The sequence below is a fragment of the Haliotis rufescens genome, unplaced genomic scaffold, assembly GCF_023055435.1.
Source record: "Haliotis rufescens isolate VD_foot unplaced genomic scaffold, xgHalRufe1.0.p SCAF_1, whole genome shotgun sequence".
NCBI classification, from domain to species: Eukaryota; Metazoa; Mollusca; class Gastropoda; order Lepetellida; family Haliotidae; genus Haliotis; species Haliotis rufescens.
Window position 1 is genome coordinate 80,673,351 of NW_025963779.1, and position 18,617 is coordinate 80,691,967.

Here is an 18,617-nt window from a genome sequence, read left to right on the forward strand (position 1 = left end):
TCATTCTGATGTTAATTTGAACAAGCAATGTGTGTATACAGTGTCTTAATTTGTTCTATGTATAGTTATCTAATGTTAGTTATATATTTCACTCCTGTACCACCGTGGGTGGTTTTGAGTAAATATGTGACTCTGAATGTGTAAGAAGAGGTCCCCAACAACCTATACTTGTCCTTAGAGGTGACAACATGGATTGGGTGGTCAGACTCGTCCCCATAGGTTCCCAGCTGTCTATGATTGTCGTAATTATGGTAAGAGGCCATGAAATGGATCATGTGGTCAGACTCGGTGACTTGGTTGATTGTATGTCATCATGCCCTTGAGACATGCCTCATATCAATCAGTGGATTGTCTGGACCAGACTCGATTATTTCTTCGCTGCCATCACATTGCAGGAATATTGCTGACGTAAAACAGCAGACAAAACAATCACTTGAATGGAGTGTAAAAACTTTAGCAGGCCAAACATTGAGAGAAGCTGTGATTACTGTTTGAACAAGTGGCCTTTTTGGTAGATTTTGTTTGTGTATTGTTTGTTGTTGTTTAACGTCAACTTCTGCAATATTCTATCTATATGGCAGCAGTCTGTATAAACACAAGTCTAGATCCAACATTCCAGTGTTATTATGAACATCTATCCTTGCATTTGGGATATGATTACATACAATCAACCAAGTCACCGAGTCTGACCACATGATCCATTTCATGGCCTCTTACCATAATTACGACAATCATAGACAGCTGGGAACCTATGTTCTTACCCAGAGTACCTTTCTTTGCTAGAGCAACAGCCTAACTGATGATCTGACCCTTGGGCTTGAGAACCTTTGATCCAGGATTCCCTGCACTCTTTGTCATACTAACATTTGTGATTGTCAGTTATCTTTGAAACAATGTTATGTTTTGAATTTTCAAAGAATTATTTTTTTATCAAACGTGATTTAATTGGAGGCTCAGTTCATTCATAATTTTGTGAAACAGTTCAAATCAAATTGCTGTGGTTTCCTTTCTACGGTATTTGACAATGGTGTTAATTTATTTTCTGTGCTGCATGTGAAGTTTACAAAAGTACTAACACTTCCCGTAAAGCAGCTTTTAAACTCTTTAATCAGTTATATGTTACCACACATCAAACTGATATCTTTATCATGTTTGTCCTTGTTTTCTGCATCTGTACATTAATTTATGAAATATAAAAATAGTAATTATAAATTATATAGTAATTATTATAGCATTTATTTTACATTGACCTTTTGACAATTGATATTTTTTTGTTCTGTATGGAGGATTGTTGTGATGACACTAAAATGGCCTGACCTTATCAAGAAAAGTCTTAAACAATTTCTTTATAGCAATTTTATTTGTTTATTAATGTAAATTTCCAGAATTCAGTCTGGTTGAAACATGATAGCCCCCACATGAACACAGTGGAAGGAGGGAATCTCCAGTTGATTCACTTCAATAAATCCCGCTGTTACAGATACACTGATGTCGAAGGAACTTGTCGTTGCAGGGTGTACGGAATGTATATTTACATATATCAAGCAGCCTGGCAGGCAGGCCGGGCCTCAGGGACAGTTTAACATTAATTAGCAGGGGGCTAATTAATCTAATCAAATGAACATGATCTATAAGCAGATTACAGTGTCAGGCTACATTGCCGGATATTGCACAGGAAATCATGCTGTGAGGTGTATGGAATATAGTTTTCATGTAATTGTCACGGAAAAGAGCCTGAAGATAGTCCTGTATGGAATGTTTATTTCCAGCGGAGAATGATGACAGGAAGATCTGTACTTTTATCAGCTTGAAAATATTGTTTTGATAAGATTGTTTATTTTTATTTTGGATGTGATAAAAGTTCTTGATAATTAAATAAATAATGTACACTTAGAAGATGTAGAATACTGTAATAGAGAAGTTAAAGAGGAGTGGCTTTTTGCCTGCATATACAAGTGGGTGAAACTATTGCCAATGTACATATTGGACACGTAACATGATGGCACGTCTGTGAAGACTTCAGAGTTCAGTAACAGAGAAGTAAGCGTTACTATGTTAATGGAATCAGGAGGTATTTTAAACACATATTTAAGTGAAACAGAAATTGAAAAAAAACTCTCATAATTTAGACTAGTGGCCTTCTACAGGAATTGTCAGGCCTACAATGAATTATTTGGCTTGTGATGGGATGATTTAAAGACTTTGAGGGGGGGTGAAATTCTGTGAAATAATACCTATTAGAAAATGAATGAATGAATGGGTCCAACTTAACTCATTTTTCAACACCATCTTGTTTGTTTGTTTGTTTGATTTAGTTAATTTTCTCACTTGCACATGGTGCTGCATTTAAAGAGTTTTTGCACATTCGAATGTAAATTGCACCTTAAAAACCTTGGTGAGTGAATATTGTTTTATGCCATACCCAGCAATGTTACAGCAATGTTACAGCAATGTTATGGTTGTTGGAAATGATAGCCAGGCTGACAGGAGGTTGATGATAGGACTTGGTTCAACACTGAGGGGCGGTGGGGTAGTCCAGTGGTTAAAGCGTTTTCTCGTCAAGACGAAGACCCAGGTTCGATTCCCCACATGGGTACAATGTGTAAAACCAATTTTCTGGTGTAACCTGCCGTGATATATTGCTAAAAGTGGCATAAAACCTTACTCACTCACTCACTCATTGTTCCACACTGCCTGATGATAGTTGTGTTGCTAAGATCGCTTTATGGTACAACACTGGTATCTCCCTTAATTCCAGCTTAGCCTATGTGATTTAGGGGCGGTTGGGTAGCCTTGTGTCTAAAGCATTCGTTCATCATGCTGAAGACCCGGGTTCAATTCCCGACATGGGTACAATGTTTGAAGCCCATTTCTGGTGTCACCCGCTGTGATATTGCTGGACTATTGCGAAAAGCGGTATAAAACCATTCTCACTCTCTCACTATGTGATTTTAGTACAACATTGTTTAACCTATATGTATTTTAGTGTAGATGTTATACATACATGTAGCCCCGATATGATATGGGGTAGAATAGGTCTTCAGCATCCCATGCTTGCCGTAAGAGGCGACTAATGGGATCGGGTGGTGAAGCTCGCTGCATTGGTTGATGCATGTCATCGCATCCCAATTGCGTAGATAGATGGTCATGATGTGAATCGCTGGATTTTCTAGTCAGGACTTGATTATTTACAAACTGCCCTCATATAGCTGGAATATTGCTGAGTGTGGCATTAAAAAAAACCAAAAAAAACCGTACTTGTGATAAATGTTACATGCTATTCTAAGTTGATTTTCACCAGTACAAACATCAAAACCACATCTTGCATATTTGGCACTTTGATATTGTAGGAGTTTTTAAAGTCTATACTGTGTTCAAGTATCAACTGATAGCTTACAGCAGATTCACCTAACATGCAAATAACTTCATGAAGAACTTGATACTTTCAGTATACAATTATTGTAATAATCTGTATGTACATAATGTAGGTCTTTATCCCAACAATTCCTTGGTGAAGGGTCTTGGTGCATTCATAGCTTCTCTCACTACCTTTAAGTACATGTTGGGCAATAATGGTCTAAGGCACTGCAACAACCTGTCAAGAGTTGTGTCCCTTGGTCATGCCAGGATCAGTTGATCACAGTTCGAATCCAAGATTGTCCCTGATCATGAACCTTGATCTGGTATCACCATTCCATAAAGTCTGTATAGAATTTCCTCAAGTATTAAGCTGGCTTGAAACACTGTTGCATCATTAATTTCACTTGCACAACTAACTTAGGTCAACGTTTCTTTTCAGGAATTGGAAGAAGAGCATGAGCAGCTGAATGAGGACTACCACAACCTGACTGTTGAGAACAGGAAGCTGTATGACAAGATTGACGCACTCAAACACAAGATGGCTGCCATCTCACAGCAGGTAACAAGCACAGCATCAACATCTGCTAAATCTAAGTTTGAAAGATATGGCAAATCTCCATTTCATCCAATTAGAAAATACTTATATATTTGTTTATTTTCACATGTCCTCTAATATATGTGATAGGAATATTTGAGCATATATGTAAGCCTCTTCAATGCCTGTCAGTGTTGTAGAGGGGTTAGATGGGGTTAGATGGGGTTGTGTGGTTCAGTTGTTGGCTCAGAATCGGAGAAAGTCTGGTTGAGATTGACCTGCACCTCACAAGTTCTCCCATGTTTCACAAACGTGGTGAATGTCTAAGACTTGCGTCTATTTGGACTTGAACTTCCCACATTAAGCTTACAAGCTGTGATATTGCAGAACACCTGCTGGAAGAGGTATGAACCAAAGTAACTCACTTACTGATGCTTTGTCTCGCCAATGACCAGGGTGTCGCTGAAATAGCACTGATGGTCCTTACACCCTGAATCTGTTATTGTTTGTCTACATCAGCTGTTTACGCAAATTCCCTGAGATCCCTTTCTGAATGCAATCATGTTATTCCAAATTCAAGCCTGGAACCTTTGGAGACCACTCGCTTGCCCTTTTCGCAGCTGAGGCAAGATTTTCTTGCCTGTTGATCTGAAGTCTGCCTTTTACCTCCAAACATTTAAACGTCAACTTAAACATATCTGTTCTGACTCCTAATCACTGTCTCCACATAATTTTCATGGCGTCAGTTTCATCGTTATTTTCATAGTTTTACGTTTATCTGTCGTGCTTTTACCATACACGAGTAAGGAAATTAGCGCTATATAAGAAGGATCATTATTATCTTTACTTATACAGAAATTGTATTTAACAGGGGCAGACGGAAATTCCCCAGGAAATTGAAGATGAGGTGAGATTGTTTGGTGTTTATTTCATACACTTTCAAATATTCACCATACGCTGATCTGTCCTAATTTGAGATTCAGATCTAAGTGAGTTGTAAACGAAATCTTGGTCATGTTTTTTTTATGGTCTTCATTTATACTCTGTATGCATAATTTTAGTGGACTACTTTGGTGTTTTCAGCTGAACAACTTAAAAAATATTCTGCGCAAAGAACAAGAGAAGAACCAAGAACTTGTTGACCTGAACCAGAACCTATCACTACACAACCGGAGTCTGTCTGAAGAAAATGAATCCCTGTCTGTACAGAACAAGTCCTTGTCCGACCATAATGCCAGCAGAGGGGTGAGTGGCAGCCATTTGTAGGAACAACTATATAAGTAGGGATGTAGAGAGTCACAAGTGTTCACTGAGATACTCTGCGATACTCTGTGCGACAGTAGGAGTAGGTCATGAATCTGTACAGAACAAGTCCTTGCCCGACCATAATGCCAGCAGAGGGGTGAGTGGCAGCCATTTGTAGGAACAACTATATAAGTAGGGGTGTAGAGAGTCACAAGTGTTCACTGAGATACTCTGTGTGACAGTATGAGTAGGTCATGAATCTGTACAGAACAAGTCCTTGCCCGACCATAATGCCAGCAGAGGGGTGAGTGGCAGCCATTTGTAGGAACAACTATATAAGTAGGGGTGTAGAGAGTCACAAGTGTTCACTGAGATACTCTGTGTGACAGTATGAGTAGGTCATGAATCTGTGCAGAACAAGACCTTATCCGACCATAATGCCAGCAGAGGGGTGAGTGGCAGCCATTTGTAGGAACAACTATACAAGTAGGGGTGTGCAGAGTCACAAGTGTTCACTGAGATACTCTGCAATACTCTATGCGACAGTAGGAGTAGGTCATGAATCTGTACAGAGCAAGTCCTTGCCCGACCATAATGCCAGCAGAGGGGTGAGGAAAGATATTACAAAGTTATTAAAGAGTGAGTTAGTGAGTTTGGGTTTTATGCTGCTTTTAGCAATATTCCAGCAATATGACGGTGGGGGACACCAGAAATGGGCTTCACACATTGTACCCACGCTTTAACCACTAGGCCACCCGACCATCCCAGTTATTAAAGAGAATACCTCAGGTAGATCACACATTCAGTGTTAAGAGAACAAATTAATCATGTTTCTAGATTGACTGATCATGAGTATGAAATAATCTCCATTTTGGATTGGGGGCATACAAGGTATGACCAGATTGATTGTGTTTTGTCATACCCTTGGAGGTGGATGTTTGTTTATGCTACAATCGCTGTGTTGCCGGGTTTTGTGGGAATCTTGCTGCATAAAACAACATTCAGTCACTGGAAGCATGGCTCACTGCCTGCAGTACACTGTAAATAAAGTGTTTTCATCAGACTCAAGTACATGCAGGCAGCTGGGATATGGCTGTAATGTTGTTGATAACAGAGTAAGTCCCATTCTCCAACTCTACAACAGTATTGCATTAAACGTAATTGACTCATTCGCTCACCCCTTCATGGACACTCTTTACATACATTCCCTATCAGTGTGTGTGTATCCTTTCAACTCGTATCTGTTCAATATATTTGTTTTACTGTTAAATCAAAATGTTGGGGAAAGGATATTCAGGAAAGTAATCAATGTCCAGGAAATTGATTTAAGTTTCTGTAAGCAAAACTAATGATCATCAGTAAGTTTGTTGCATGGTCTAGCAGTCCTTGTCTTGTGTACTGCCCAGACTTTGATAAACATTATGATTGTACCCCCGTGGGAGGAACAAATACTTTGTTACATACCGCTGTTTCTTGTATAATGTCTGTGATGCTACTCTCCAAGGATGGGCTGTTGCCAAGTTATGTGTGTCTTCCTTGGAAATGTCAAATTAACCGATTAGCAGGTCATTCTGAGATCATCTTGACCTCATGTCAAGAGATATCATAAAGACTTGGTGGAAGCTCTTGTTTTGTTTTATGGTGTTACTTCATCATGGAACAGTAATTTTTTTGTCGTGATTATATGGATTAAATTTGTTTAAATTTCATATTATTATTTTTAGCTCACCCGAAAAGTTCTTGTCATAGTTAAGGGGACCCAATTCCCAAGGGTTTTTAATGTCAGTTTGTCATAGACTTTAGCTGAGCTTCACTATTTACGAACCCAGACAATTATTACCATCACGCCTCTTGCTTGTTGTAAGAGGCGACTAACAGGATCGGGTGGTCAGACTCGCTGACTTGGTTGATGCATGTCATCAATCTCAATTGCATGGATCGATGCTCATGATATCAATTACTGGAATTTCTTGTCCAGACTCGATTATTTTACAGACCGCCGTCATATAGCTGGAATATTGCTGAGTGCTGCATTAAACAACAAAGAAACAAACAAACAAACTATTACCTCTCCTAAGGAGAATGTAGGAAGCTGTAGTTTTGCCATATCGCATGTATATAGTCACTGTTTGGGTACACATGTTTTACTCTCCTTTTTACGATATCCAGTGAACGAAGTTAGTTGTTTGCTAGTCCAATATATAATGGCTAATCTTTTGCTGTGTTCCCTATTTTTTGGTATCCAGGGTCAATCTCACACCCTTCACTTCAATACAATACCTTTCTGCATGGAGATCTGAGGAAACCTCCTTGGGCTAGGACCAGTCCAAATGGCCTCCCCAGGCTACTGACTCCCAGTTACCCATCCCTACCAGGGTACTCACTGTAGGTCTCAAGTTGGGTACATAATGTTCAATTGGGAATTGTTTTACCTGAGCCCTGGCAAAAGTATTTAGATATAGTATAAGACGATTTGATCATGCATACACTGAAATTAACTAAAGCTTTGTCGGAGCACCTTTAGAATACAGTACCACAACTTCTCGTGAGGACGGCCTCTGCCGTAGGACACTTGTCTCAAAGACAAGCAACCAGTTTTTGTGAGAATCCGTCGGACGCGAATTCGCAACCTTCGGATTGTTAGCCCGACAGCTAACCCACAGAGCTACGTCCACACTGTCATACAAAGTGCAAATTTACCTAGTCATGCCTACGACGTTATGGAACTGAACGAAAAGGGTTGAATAAGTGACTGACCCTTACGAAGGTTATGGGTAGGCATGGTGTCTCGTGACTTTAGTCTATCGACACTTACGAATGATCCCATTGCCATTTGGCACACTGGTCCCATTCCATAATATACAAGATACCGAGTGGCGAGGAATGATCCGATATGGCGCGAACTGAAAACGGTTCAAGGCGTCAGACGTCAGACGTCGAACTCGCGAATACGCATGGATGACGTGTTATTTAATAATTCGTCGGGTGGATTTTGTGACAGAAAAGTGTGGTAGGGAACACTGTAAGGATGATGTGGATAATAGTAAGGAATGAGGGAGGCATGTGCATGGCTAGTGACGACACAACAGTGAGTTCGCTCTTGAATCAGTACTGAAAAAATGTAGCCGGTGAAAGTGGCTTCTGTTAATGTTCCAGGACAGTTTCCAGTAGCTAAAGTATTTGACACAAAACCATTTCATTCTTTTTACTCGATGTTTTTGTGTGAAGAATATTAGGAGCGTTATAGAATCTATAATAGAAACTAAACGGGTAGATTTACCGAACCCTAATGATCGTGAAGGGATGATTGATCGTAAAGGGGATCCAAGGGCTAAGGACAGAATTCGGGTGATCTAATAACAACTAAACGGGTACCTAACCCTAATGATCGAAAAGGAGTGATTGATCGTAAAGGGGATCGAAGAGCTAAGGATAGAGTTTGGGGTAACCTACCCTAACACTAGCTATATTTGGATGTGTTCAGCGCCAATATAATATCCCTAATAAACTACATTCTTGTGCATAATAATGAAAATTAATGCACCGAAAAAATAATTTATGTATATTAGTTCCCATTTATAACCCTTTTAGCCACTTGAAATCCAAGAAGAACGAACTAAAAAATAAAATATAAAAAAAATTGCTTTCGTAAACTAGCACTTGCTATAAAATGCGCCGCCGCAGGCTATATTCAGTAAACAAATATTCAAAACTCTCCACAGCGCTTAGCGTATTCAATGACATTTCGTGTAGAGTTGATAGATCACTGGGAGGAGCTTATGCACCCTCGATGACCCCTGACGTCACAGGGCATTGTTTCGCCGGTGTGACTGGCAACAAAATACTACAAATTACGTCATAGGGTATTGTCACTTGTTTGAAAAGTTTGTGGTGCTGTATTCTAAAGGTAGGCCAGCTTTGTGTTTACTCAAACATATAAGAGTCAGAAGGAACGTGTGCACAGTCAGAAAGAAATGCAAACATTAGCAAATTGTACCAGAGTAACTATAGAATTTTATTGTTTTGTCATTAAATAATATATCATGGGACTAACCACACGTCCGGGTAGTCCTGTGGGTACCTGGGTCGTACTCAGGACCCACCTGCCCCGAGTACCCGAGTTACCTGTCCCTGCCCTATATTACCTCCACAGGATGTCGAGTCAGGTGAATGTCGTATTCTCTGCTATTTAAAGTGTTTCATCAGTAGACAACATCTCACACTGGTGGTCATATATGTAGAGCACTGTATGAAGTAGACAGTACTGTGCCCCATTCACAAGGAGATTTTAACGTTACGACTGTCGTCCTTCCTATAGTGTAACACAGACTCGTAGCAGACGTAACGCTTGGAACTCTAGGTGAAATGGGACCCTGAGTGCGACTACAGAAGTCATGTGACATGTGTACCGGAGTTGTGAACTGACTGCTGTTGTTTTCAGAGTGAGTCCAGGATGAGGGAGGGTGAGGCCATCCCAGGAGACAGTTGGGGAGACAGTGATGAGGAACTGTTTGACTCGCCAAGTGAGTGTATTTAGCAGAGAAAATAAATAGAACATCACCAGTTTATCTGTTCATTTTTGTCAACCATAATCAGAATTTTAGAGAAAATTGCATTGACATATTTATGTGAGGTAATTATGGCATATTTGTAAGCCAAGGAATTTGAATTTGTAAATTTGCTGTGTTTGAAGTCTTGTTTATATATTTAGTGTGAAAATTGCTTTGCGGTAATTGACTCTTGAATCATAATTCTTTGGCTATATATTCCAGCCCGCAGACGACGTAATCGCTCATCTCCAGATGACAAGCAGATGTTGGTTTTGCTTCGCTCTCAGATCTTGACTCTTACACAGGAGAATGACCATCTCAAGGAAAAAATGCAGGTGAGGGAAGGTCAATGTCAAGTGCTTATTAGGGTCATTTTTGCATTCAATACTCATGTGGATATTTTCCAATTGTTCCTTGAAGGACAGGTTCTCATTGCTGTCATTGATACTTACAATGCATATGAGAGAGATTAAATGACTAACTATATGACCTTTTACCATGTTGCACACCATAGAACATTTTTCAAAGAAGATGCAAAAAGATGACACTTCTGACAACACTTTTAAGGCTTTTTGTCCATTATTAAGCATTCAATACACACTGTCAGTATATTACCCAATATGATCTGTTGGAATCATAGCTCTCATAAAGATATTTATATACTTGTGCATCACGAGCAGTCGGTTACTGGTGTTCCACTGTATCACAAGAAGGTTCAATCAGAAGTCTGTATGTTCTTTTGAATTTGATGGAATATTACCATTAAGTCTGAAATATAATCTTATTTCAGACATACATTAAAATAGCTGACCTTCTGTTTTTGTAAAAACAGGGCATCCAGTATTAGAATTGTTGTCTTGTCAAAAAATGTTACTTTCATGCAAGAGGATTTTGTCAATACGTATTATTTATGAGTACTATGAAAAGGATATATACAAAATGCTTAATTTTGTTGTTGGTACAAACTGAAAACTTATATCAATATGTTTTCAACTGTGCTTCTTTTCAGAGAGGATAATTTGGATGTGTGAGGTATCCATTGTTTGATGTGATGTTTATTAGAGCATGTAGATTCACTGAGTTGTCATTTCCCAGCATGGTTAGGCTGTGTAGGATGTTGGCATGTTCTTACAACATCCTCCTAAATACTGAAGCATTTACGATTGCGATTCTAGGTTTGTCAGCATCATTCTCCTGCTCTTGGGTTTCACCAAAGTGGTAAACGTCCAAGACCTGCATCACTTCAGACTTTCCTTCCACATGAAGCTGACACCCCATGACATAAATGAAATGCTGTTCAGAGCAGCATTAGACCCAACTCGCTCACTGTTATCATTCTGATGAAGGAGAATGCCCTGAAAACACCCTTTTGAGGGTTGCCATTTTGAGGGCCATGTTGTCCTTGGGATGATGATAATTGCAGTGGTTGACCGCCTCTGTGGTCTAGTGGTACAGCATCAGCCCAGAGAGCAGAATGTCGGGGGTTCGATCCCCGACCGCGTCATACCAAAGATGTAAAGAGATGGTACTTGTTGTTACCCTGTCTGGCACTCGGCATTAAGGAGCTAAAACAAGGACTGGTCTGCTTGGAGTCAGTATACTGTCAGAGTGGGGTATTCAAGTTAAACTGCGACATGGTATCTCTGTGGGCTAGCACTATAAATCGGCATCAGTCCGACTTGTACAAGCAGCCACACACATGCACATGCATGCACGTTTCTATATAAGTGCAATATTCTTGGATGCGATGTTAAACCCCTTTTCACCTCACCTCACACTGCAGTGGTCCACTTTTATCATTACAAGATATGAATAATGGGTGATACCTGCTGATCAGGTCGTGCACTACCTGCTGAAATGGTGAACAAAATACTGATTCTTATACTGGATAATGTTACTGAATTGCATCATTAATACAAAAGCAGGAAATACACTGGACACTTCTTGAATAGTGTAGACATGTAAATAGGGGTGTACTTCACTATAGATTTACTGACATTCTGGTAACCACATTGTCTGTGTGTATATCCATAATTCCTTTGAATACCCTACCTCTATTACATCATAGCCTGTTCTGGCTGTAATCACTCGGCTTGACTTCTGAACAAATGCATTTTCAGTTGATAATAGCATATAGGCTATTATACACAAGAAAGTGAGGCATGTCTGACTCGCCTGTCTGTCGTCATGGGGTATGCTGCATGTTTGCCTTCTCACACAGGCTGGGGTCTTTATGGATGTTTGAGCTGACATAAATAAACTTTGTTGGATATGGATGACAATCCAAAAATGGATTCTTTCATGGAACACCTCCATCTGTGGAGTATATTGCCACATATACAACAGCAATCAGAGCGCTATGACAGTCATAAGTGTATGTTACAGTTTGGCAGTTATGATCATCTTAGCGCTAAGATCGCTTTGTGGAACGGGGCCCTGTGTATTAGGTTGAAGCCTTCTGTATCAGTGTGAAATTATATTCCCCCTCTATAACACGATGCTGAATTATATCCCCCCTCCATAACACGATGCTGAATTATCTTCCCCCTCCATAACACGATGCTGAATTATCTTCACCCTCTATTACACGATGCTGAATTATATTCCCCCTCTATAACACGATGCTGAATTATCTTCCCCCTCTATAACACGATGCTGAATTATCTTCCCCCTCTGTAACATGATGCTGAATTATCTTCCCCCTCTATAACATGATGCTGAATTATCTTCCCCCTCTATAACATGATGCTGAATTATCTTCCCCTCTATAACACGATGCTGAATTATCTTCCCCCTCTGTAACATGATGCTGAATTATCTTCCCCCTCTATAACATGATGCTGAATTATATTCCCACTCTGTAACATGAGGCTTCAGGCTTGTTGGGACCCAATGATCGTAGGTTTGTATCCGAGATTCACCCTGACTATGTTCCCTGGCATGTCGTAGTTTTCTCCAAAGTGGTAAAAGTTTTTAAACCTGCATCACTACTGGATTTTTTCAAGCTGACATGATATAAATGAAATACTGTTCCAAGCAGTGTTAAACCAACTCACTCACTCACTCACTCACTCATGTTGTCATCACACAATGACATTTTCACAAAATTTTAGTTTTGTCTTGTGAATTAGCAAAGTATTGTTAGTGGTTAAGGCAAAGAATGTTTGTGGGAGATACCAGATCTATGTATTATTGCATGAGAAAGCATGCACTTGAATGCAAGTTTGCGAAAAAAATGTTTGACCACTTTGTTCTATTGTGTTTAATCATTGATAGTAGGGCTGGGACAGGTATCTCCGGTACTTAGGTCAGGTGGGTACTGAGTAGGACCTGGATACCCACAGGACTACCCAGACCCGTGGTTAGTCACGTGATATATTGATTAATGACAAACATTATCCATGGTTACACTATAAATCACTAATGTTCACATTTCCTTCTGACTATGCACCCATTCTTTCTGAGTTTTATATGTTTGAATAAAGATAAAACTTCAGTCAACTGCAGTATATGCATGTATCTGAATACATTTTGCCAGGGCTACAGTCAAACTTTCCCAAATTGGACAGTTGGCACCTACAGCAGGTACCAGGGTAGAGTCGGGTCATAGGGTGTGGGGGTGGTAAATTTGGACTCGTCCCAGCCCTAAGTGATAGTGTAATGTCTGCACAGGTAACACAATCATGTCAAGTTGATTCCTGATATGTTCCACCTCCGTGGTCTAGTGGTAGAGCGTCCGCCCGGAGAGCGGAAGGTCTGGGGTTCGATCCCCAGCCTCGTCATACCAAAAGACGTTAACAGATGGTATTTGTTGTTACCCTGTCTGGCGCTCTGCATTAAGGGGCTAAAACAAGGACTGGTAAGCTCGGATACTGTGTCTGAGTGTGGTATTCATGTTAAAACTGCGGCATGGTATCTCAGTGAGATAGCACTATAAACTGCATCACTCCGGACTAATACAAGCAGCCACACAAACACACACACATGTGCATGCACATCGCTATGTAAGTGCAATAATCTTGGAAGCGACGTTAAACCGTATTTCACCTCACCTGATTCCTGATATTTTATCATGTTAAGCATGAAGCAGAAAGTGCCAGGAGATACTGGTGGTAGTTTGTTCAACAGACTTGCAGAGGAAGTAGTTAACTGGTTTCACCTGATTCTCATATAGATGTTATATTTACTTTGAAGATCAGGTTTTTAATTGGTCTTCAGCAACCCATGCTTGTCGTAAGAGGTGACCGACAAGACTGGTTGGTCAGGATCACTGCCTGAGATAATGCATGTCATCGTGTCTCATAGATCAATGCTCATATGTCAATCACTGGATTGGAGTGCAGCATTAAACAACAAACACACAAAAAAATGACTATATGTTGATAAAGGAGGAGAAATGAAAAGAAACTGGCATGTATTTTCTCAAAGCCAAATTTGAACCATGTGATTGGCTGATGATTTAAATTCATCATTTGATTGGTTTGTCTGATTTGAAATTACCATTTGATTGGCTAGTTTGGGCCAATGCAGGCTGATCCCAAAGTAAATGGTTTACATAACTTTTCACTGTTAAATCATAACAAGGTTATGGTCAAAGGGAGATAACTAAGAAAGTGTTAAAAATGAAGTAGGTTCAGGGGAGGTTTTCGGCTATTATTTGAACCTGAATCTGAATTTGAAATGTCCTAAATCATTACATTTTAACATTTGAATAATAATCAGGGCCTTGACTGTCATTAGTTAGTCTAGACACTGGTGCAGGAGCAGAGTGCCCAAGTGTCTGATTCTTTCTCCTCCCTGTGTCTTTGTAGAGTCTTCCCAATGGATACAGAGAGCCTTCACCCTACTTGTTCCAGACAACCAAGTCGGAGCCAGGCGAGATGAAGCCGGACAAGTCAGTGCAGTTCGATGAGCTTCAGCAAGCAGTGCTTCGATTGGAGGCTGAGAAGGCAGACATGCAGAAAGAGATTCTAATGGTATGAATTTGTAATTAATTGTAATTTCTGATTGCATTAGGGTCTAATGATGATATGACTCTTTTGTTTACTTTGTTTGTTGTATAATATCCCACTCAGTAATAATCAAGCTATATGATATTGGTCTGTAAATAATTGAGTCTGGATCAGACAGTCCAGTGATTTACATCATGGGTGATCAGATTGAGGGACTTATGTTATTGTGTGTCATTATACCTTGGTGGGATATTGCTCATAATATCAACCACTGGTTTGTCTCAGTTATTACATGCCACCATGATTTAGCTGGAGTGTCGCAGATCGCTGACATTCACTCACACAAAGCTGCCTAAATTGATTGTTGCTTCCCTTGGTCCTGTCAAGATCTGCTGATTGAGGGTTTGACTTCCAGATGATTCATGGTTTATCAGAGCAACACCTTCGCTAGTGGGTTCACCAAAGTGGTGCACGTCTATGACATGTGTCAATCTGGGTTTTCCCACTTGAAGCTGACGTATTGTGACATAATTGAGATAATATTGGAAGTGGCATCAAACTCTTTCACTCTCTCAGTCTTGTTTGTTTCTCCATAAAACAAAAGTACAACCCAAGGTTATTCAAGCAGCAGAATTCCTTCCAAACATACAAATGTTACATATAACCTGAATGGAACAAACAGTAGGAACAGTAGGAAGTGGTTAATATGTTTCTTTAAAAATAGGGGCGATACGGTAGCCTATTCGTTAAAGACCCTGGTTCGATTCCCCACATTGGTACAATGTGTGAACGATTCCCCACTTAGGTACAATGCGTGAAGCCCATTTTCTGGTGTCCCCAGCCGTTATATTGCTGGAATAATGCTAAAAGAGATTTAAAACCATACTCACTCAAGACATGAAAAAAATGGTAAAGAAGAAGGAGACGTACTCAGACAAAATTGATCATTTGTTCATGTCTCTACTTACATCTACAGTTCAAGGAGAAGTCTGAGTTTCAACTTCTGAATGGAGCCGTTAATCAGGAGGAGCTGATGGTGGAGAACAAGCGACTCAGCAAGGAGCTTGAAGACATGCGGGTGAAGGAAGAGGATGGGAAGCTGGAGCCAAAGGTGGAGCCAGAGTTGGAGCCAGAGTTAAACAGGGCAGACAAGATTCAGGATGATGGAGATGGAGGAAGTCCTCAACCCAAGGAGAAGGAAGATGATCAAATTGAGGAAAAGGAAAGGTCCTCGGTGAAGGAGGAGGAGGATCATTCGAGGATGGAGGGTTTAGAGAAGCAGAACGAACAGCTTCAGGATCAGTGTGCAGTGTTGACTGATGAGTTGGAGAAGCTTCGGGAGACATTTGATGCAATATTGAAAGCTGGGGATGATCTTCAGGCAGACTTTGACCAGCTTCAGACTGACAAGGAGCAGCTGCAGATGGAGTTTGAGAGGGTGATACAAGAGAAAGATGAACTTGTGAAGGAAAATGAGTTCCTGTTGTCTGATGGTAATGCTCTTCACGAGGACCTGAAAAAGCTGGTGCACGAGCTGGAGAAGATGCAGGAGAAGTACAAGAAGGTTGTGAAGGAGAAGGAGGACCTGGAGAGGAAGACGTGTGCAATTAATTTATCAGGGAAGGTTGGGGAGTTTACTAAGTTGCTGGAAGAGAGAGATAAGTTGGTGGTGAAGAACGAGGAGCTGGAGGCGACGTCGTCACGGTTGCAGCACGACCAGGAGATCCTGCTGGAGGAGGTCCAGAGCATGCAGGAGCAGATCAAGATGATGGAGACGGAGAGAGATCAGGTACGGGAACATGCTCGGTCAAATGTTTATGATTATTTTGCACACTGACATATCAGTTTAGATTTCTTATCCTCCCAGTGATTGACAGATTTGTTTACACATTTATGATTAATTTGTACATTTGTTCTTCATATCAACTTTTCTTCCAGTATTTCATGATTTTTTAACCGCAGGGGGATTCCAGAGCAGATTAGGTTTTGCATTGATCTTTTCTAGTGCTCATGCACATGAACCATGTTGTTGCCTGACCAATACTTGAATACGTACTGGTACATAGCGCTGTGGTGTAGCTGAAATATATCTGACTGACATAATTCAACATTTACTCACTCACTGAAGGATTTTTGTGCCAGATATATTATTAATTTATACATCTATGTCAAGATCTCGGACCTTCTGGTACTTCATTCTTGTTGTCTGAGGTGACTGAAACGGCTGATGTTATGGATAGTAACAGACCAATTGCAAAAACTTAATGTCACTGATCCATTATTCTATGGATTGAGGCTCACACTTTTAATATCTGGGTTGCCTGTTCTAGTGCAGGTTGCTTTGGTGTAGTTGTAATATTGCTCACTATGTTGCAAAACCTGAAAATCTCCCCTGTTCACTTTTGATGTTCTATGCTGCTCAAAATAGGTTAAGGATCACCTGATTCTATAATATCACTCCAGTTAATCTGTCATATCATGGCAGATTAACTATAGTTATATGAAAGAATCTAGTGATCCTTAACTTTCGTGAGTAGTATATAGTAAATATCGGTTCATTTCCAAATGTAACCATGTCTGGAAATTATTGTGCAGAGAAAGCATGTTTACTCAAACTCCTTTCATTTCATTGTGTCACATAAGACAAGGTAACTTTATAATATATATGGCAAAATCTGTTATGAATTTCTTGTGTATTGTTGGCACTCTATTTGACTAAGGATAACTTGTTTCCTTTTTTTATGCTCCCCAGAACTTCCAAGTTAGCAAGGTTTCACTGTAAATGATTTTAATTAATCCTAATTAGTAATGTTTCAGTGACAGTATTAGTATAATTACAAATCCTAATTTCATAATCATTATTCCATGACTTTCCCAGCTTCAAGCTGAGGTGGAGGAAATTGAGGGAGTGTTACAGCAACACGACATCCTGCAACAGGACTACAGTCAGCTGGAACAGGACTACACCGAGCTTCTGAAGGACAAGGAGAAGCTTGAGCAGGACCTGATGGACAGTCAGACAGAGGACCTCAAGATAGATGAGGCACCCGAAGACCATGCTGAGTTGGTGAAGGAGAATGATGCCTTGGTAGCTGAGAAGGAACAGCTTCAAAAGACTGTGAGTGAACTGTGTAAGGCAAATACTACCCTGGAGGAAGACCTGAAGCTTGTGCATGTGGAACTGAAACAAGTGCAGATGGAATTGGAACAGGTTCAGACTGATCTGGAACATTCCAAGAAACGCCTTGAGTCTGGTTCTCTCACGAATGGGGAGACAGGGACAAAGAAAGCAATTGTGAAGTCTGAGAGTGATAGCAAACCAGAAAGGTCGCTCAAGATCAAGTCACTGCAGACGCAGATTTCCCATCTGCAGCAACAGTTAGCTGTACGTTTTTGATTGATTTCTAATCTTTTGATGAAAATATTTCAAGACTATTTTCTGTTGTGGTTCTTTGCTGTCCTGACTGAAGACGCTGACTGTTGTAATAATTTTCTGTGCCTGTGTTTAGTTTCTTTCAGTGTTTCGGTTGTCAGAGGAAGTAGCTCAGCTAAGAGTGTTGTTAGGTAAACTGGATGCTTGGCATTGACGTGGTTCGGGTATGGGCTTGTGTGTGAAAGACACGAGTGGCTCTTGATGGATGAGATAATTCCCAGCTGATGTAAGCTGTGCACATGCATGCCTAAAAGCTCAGTGGTTTTCGGATAATGTTTTTCAGCAATAATTGAATCTTTGCTTTTTGTACCATCTTGGTCAGTGACCACTCTGTATGACTGGATGCACAGACTGCAATGTATCTTAACATTGGGAGTTGGTTATACTTACAGCAACACACATCATTTAGCTCAACTGGGTGTAATGACCTTGAGATTATACAATGGCGCCAAACCATGTGTTATCTCTGTGTCTCAAACAAATATAAGTTGATATCATGGAACTATATCATTGAAGGTTACACAGCCAGGTTAAAACTAGTT

General features: G+C 40.2%; 1 protein-coding gene across 2 annotated transcripts in view; it reads left to right on the plus strand.

Annotated features, from left to right (window-relative positions):
• Window positions 1–18,617, plus strand: part of LOC124143746 (ankyrin repeat domain-containing protein 24-like) — a 98,260-nt gene that overhangs the window by 68,911 nt on the left and 10,732 nt on the right. For both annotated transcript variants that reach the window (XM_048401980.1, XM_048401987.1), the window contains exons 13-20: window positions 3,800–3,919; window positions 4,767–4,802; window positions 4,979–5,140; window positions 9,582–9,663; window positions 9,913–10,025; window positions 14,502–14,666; window positions 15,619–16,431; window positions 17,521–18,027. In XM_048401980.1, coding sequence (XP_048257937.1) covers window positions 3,800–3,919; window positions 4,767–4,802; window positions 4,979–5,140; window positions 9,582–9,663; window positions 9,913–10,025; window positions 14,502–14,666; window positions 15,619–16,431; window positions 17,521–18,027 — 1,998 coding nt within the window. The remainder of the gene's footprint in view (window positions 1–3,799; window positions 3,920–4,766; window positions 4,803–4,978; window positions 5,141–9,581; window positions 9,664–9,912; window positions 10,026–14,501; window positions 14,667–15,618; window positions 16,432–17,520; window positions 18,028–18,617) is intronic.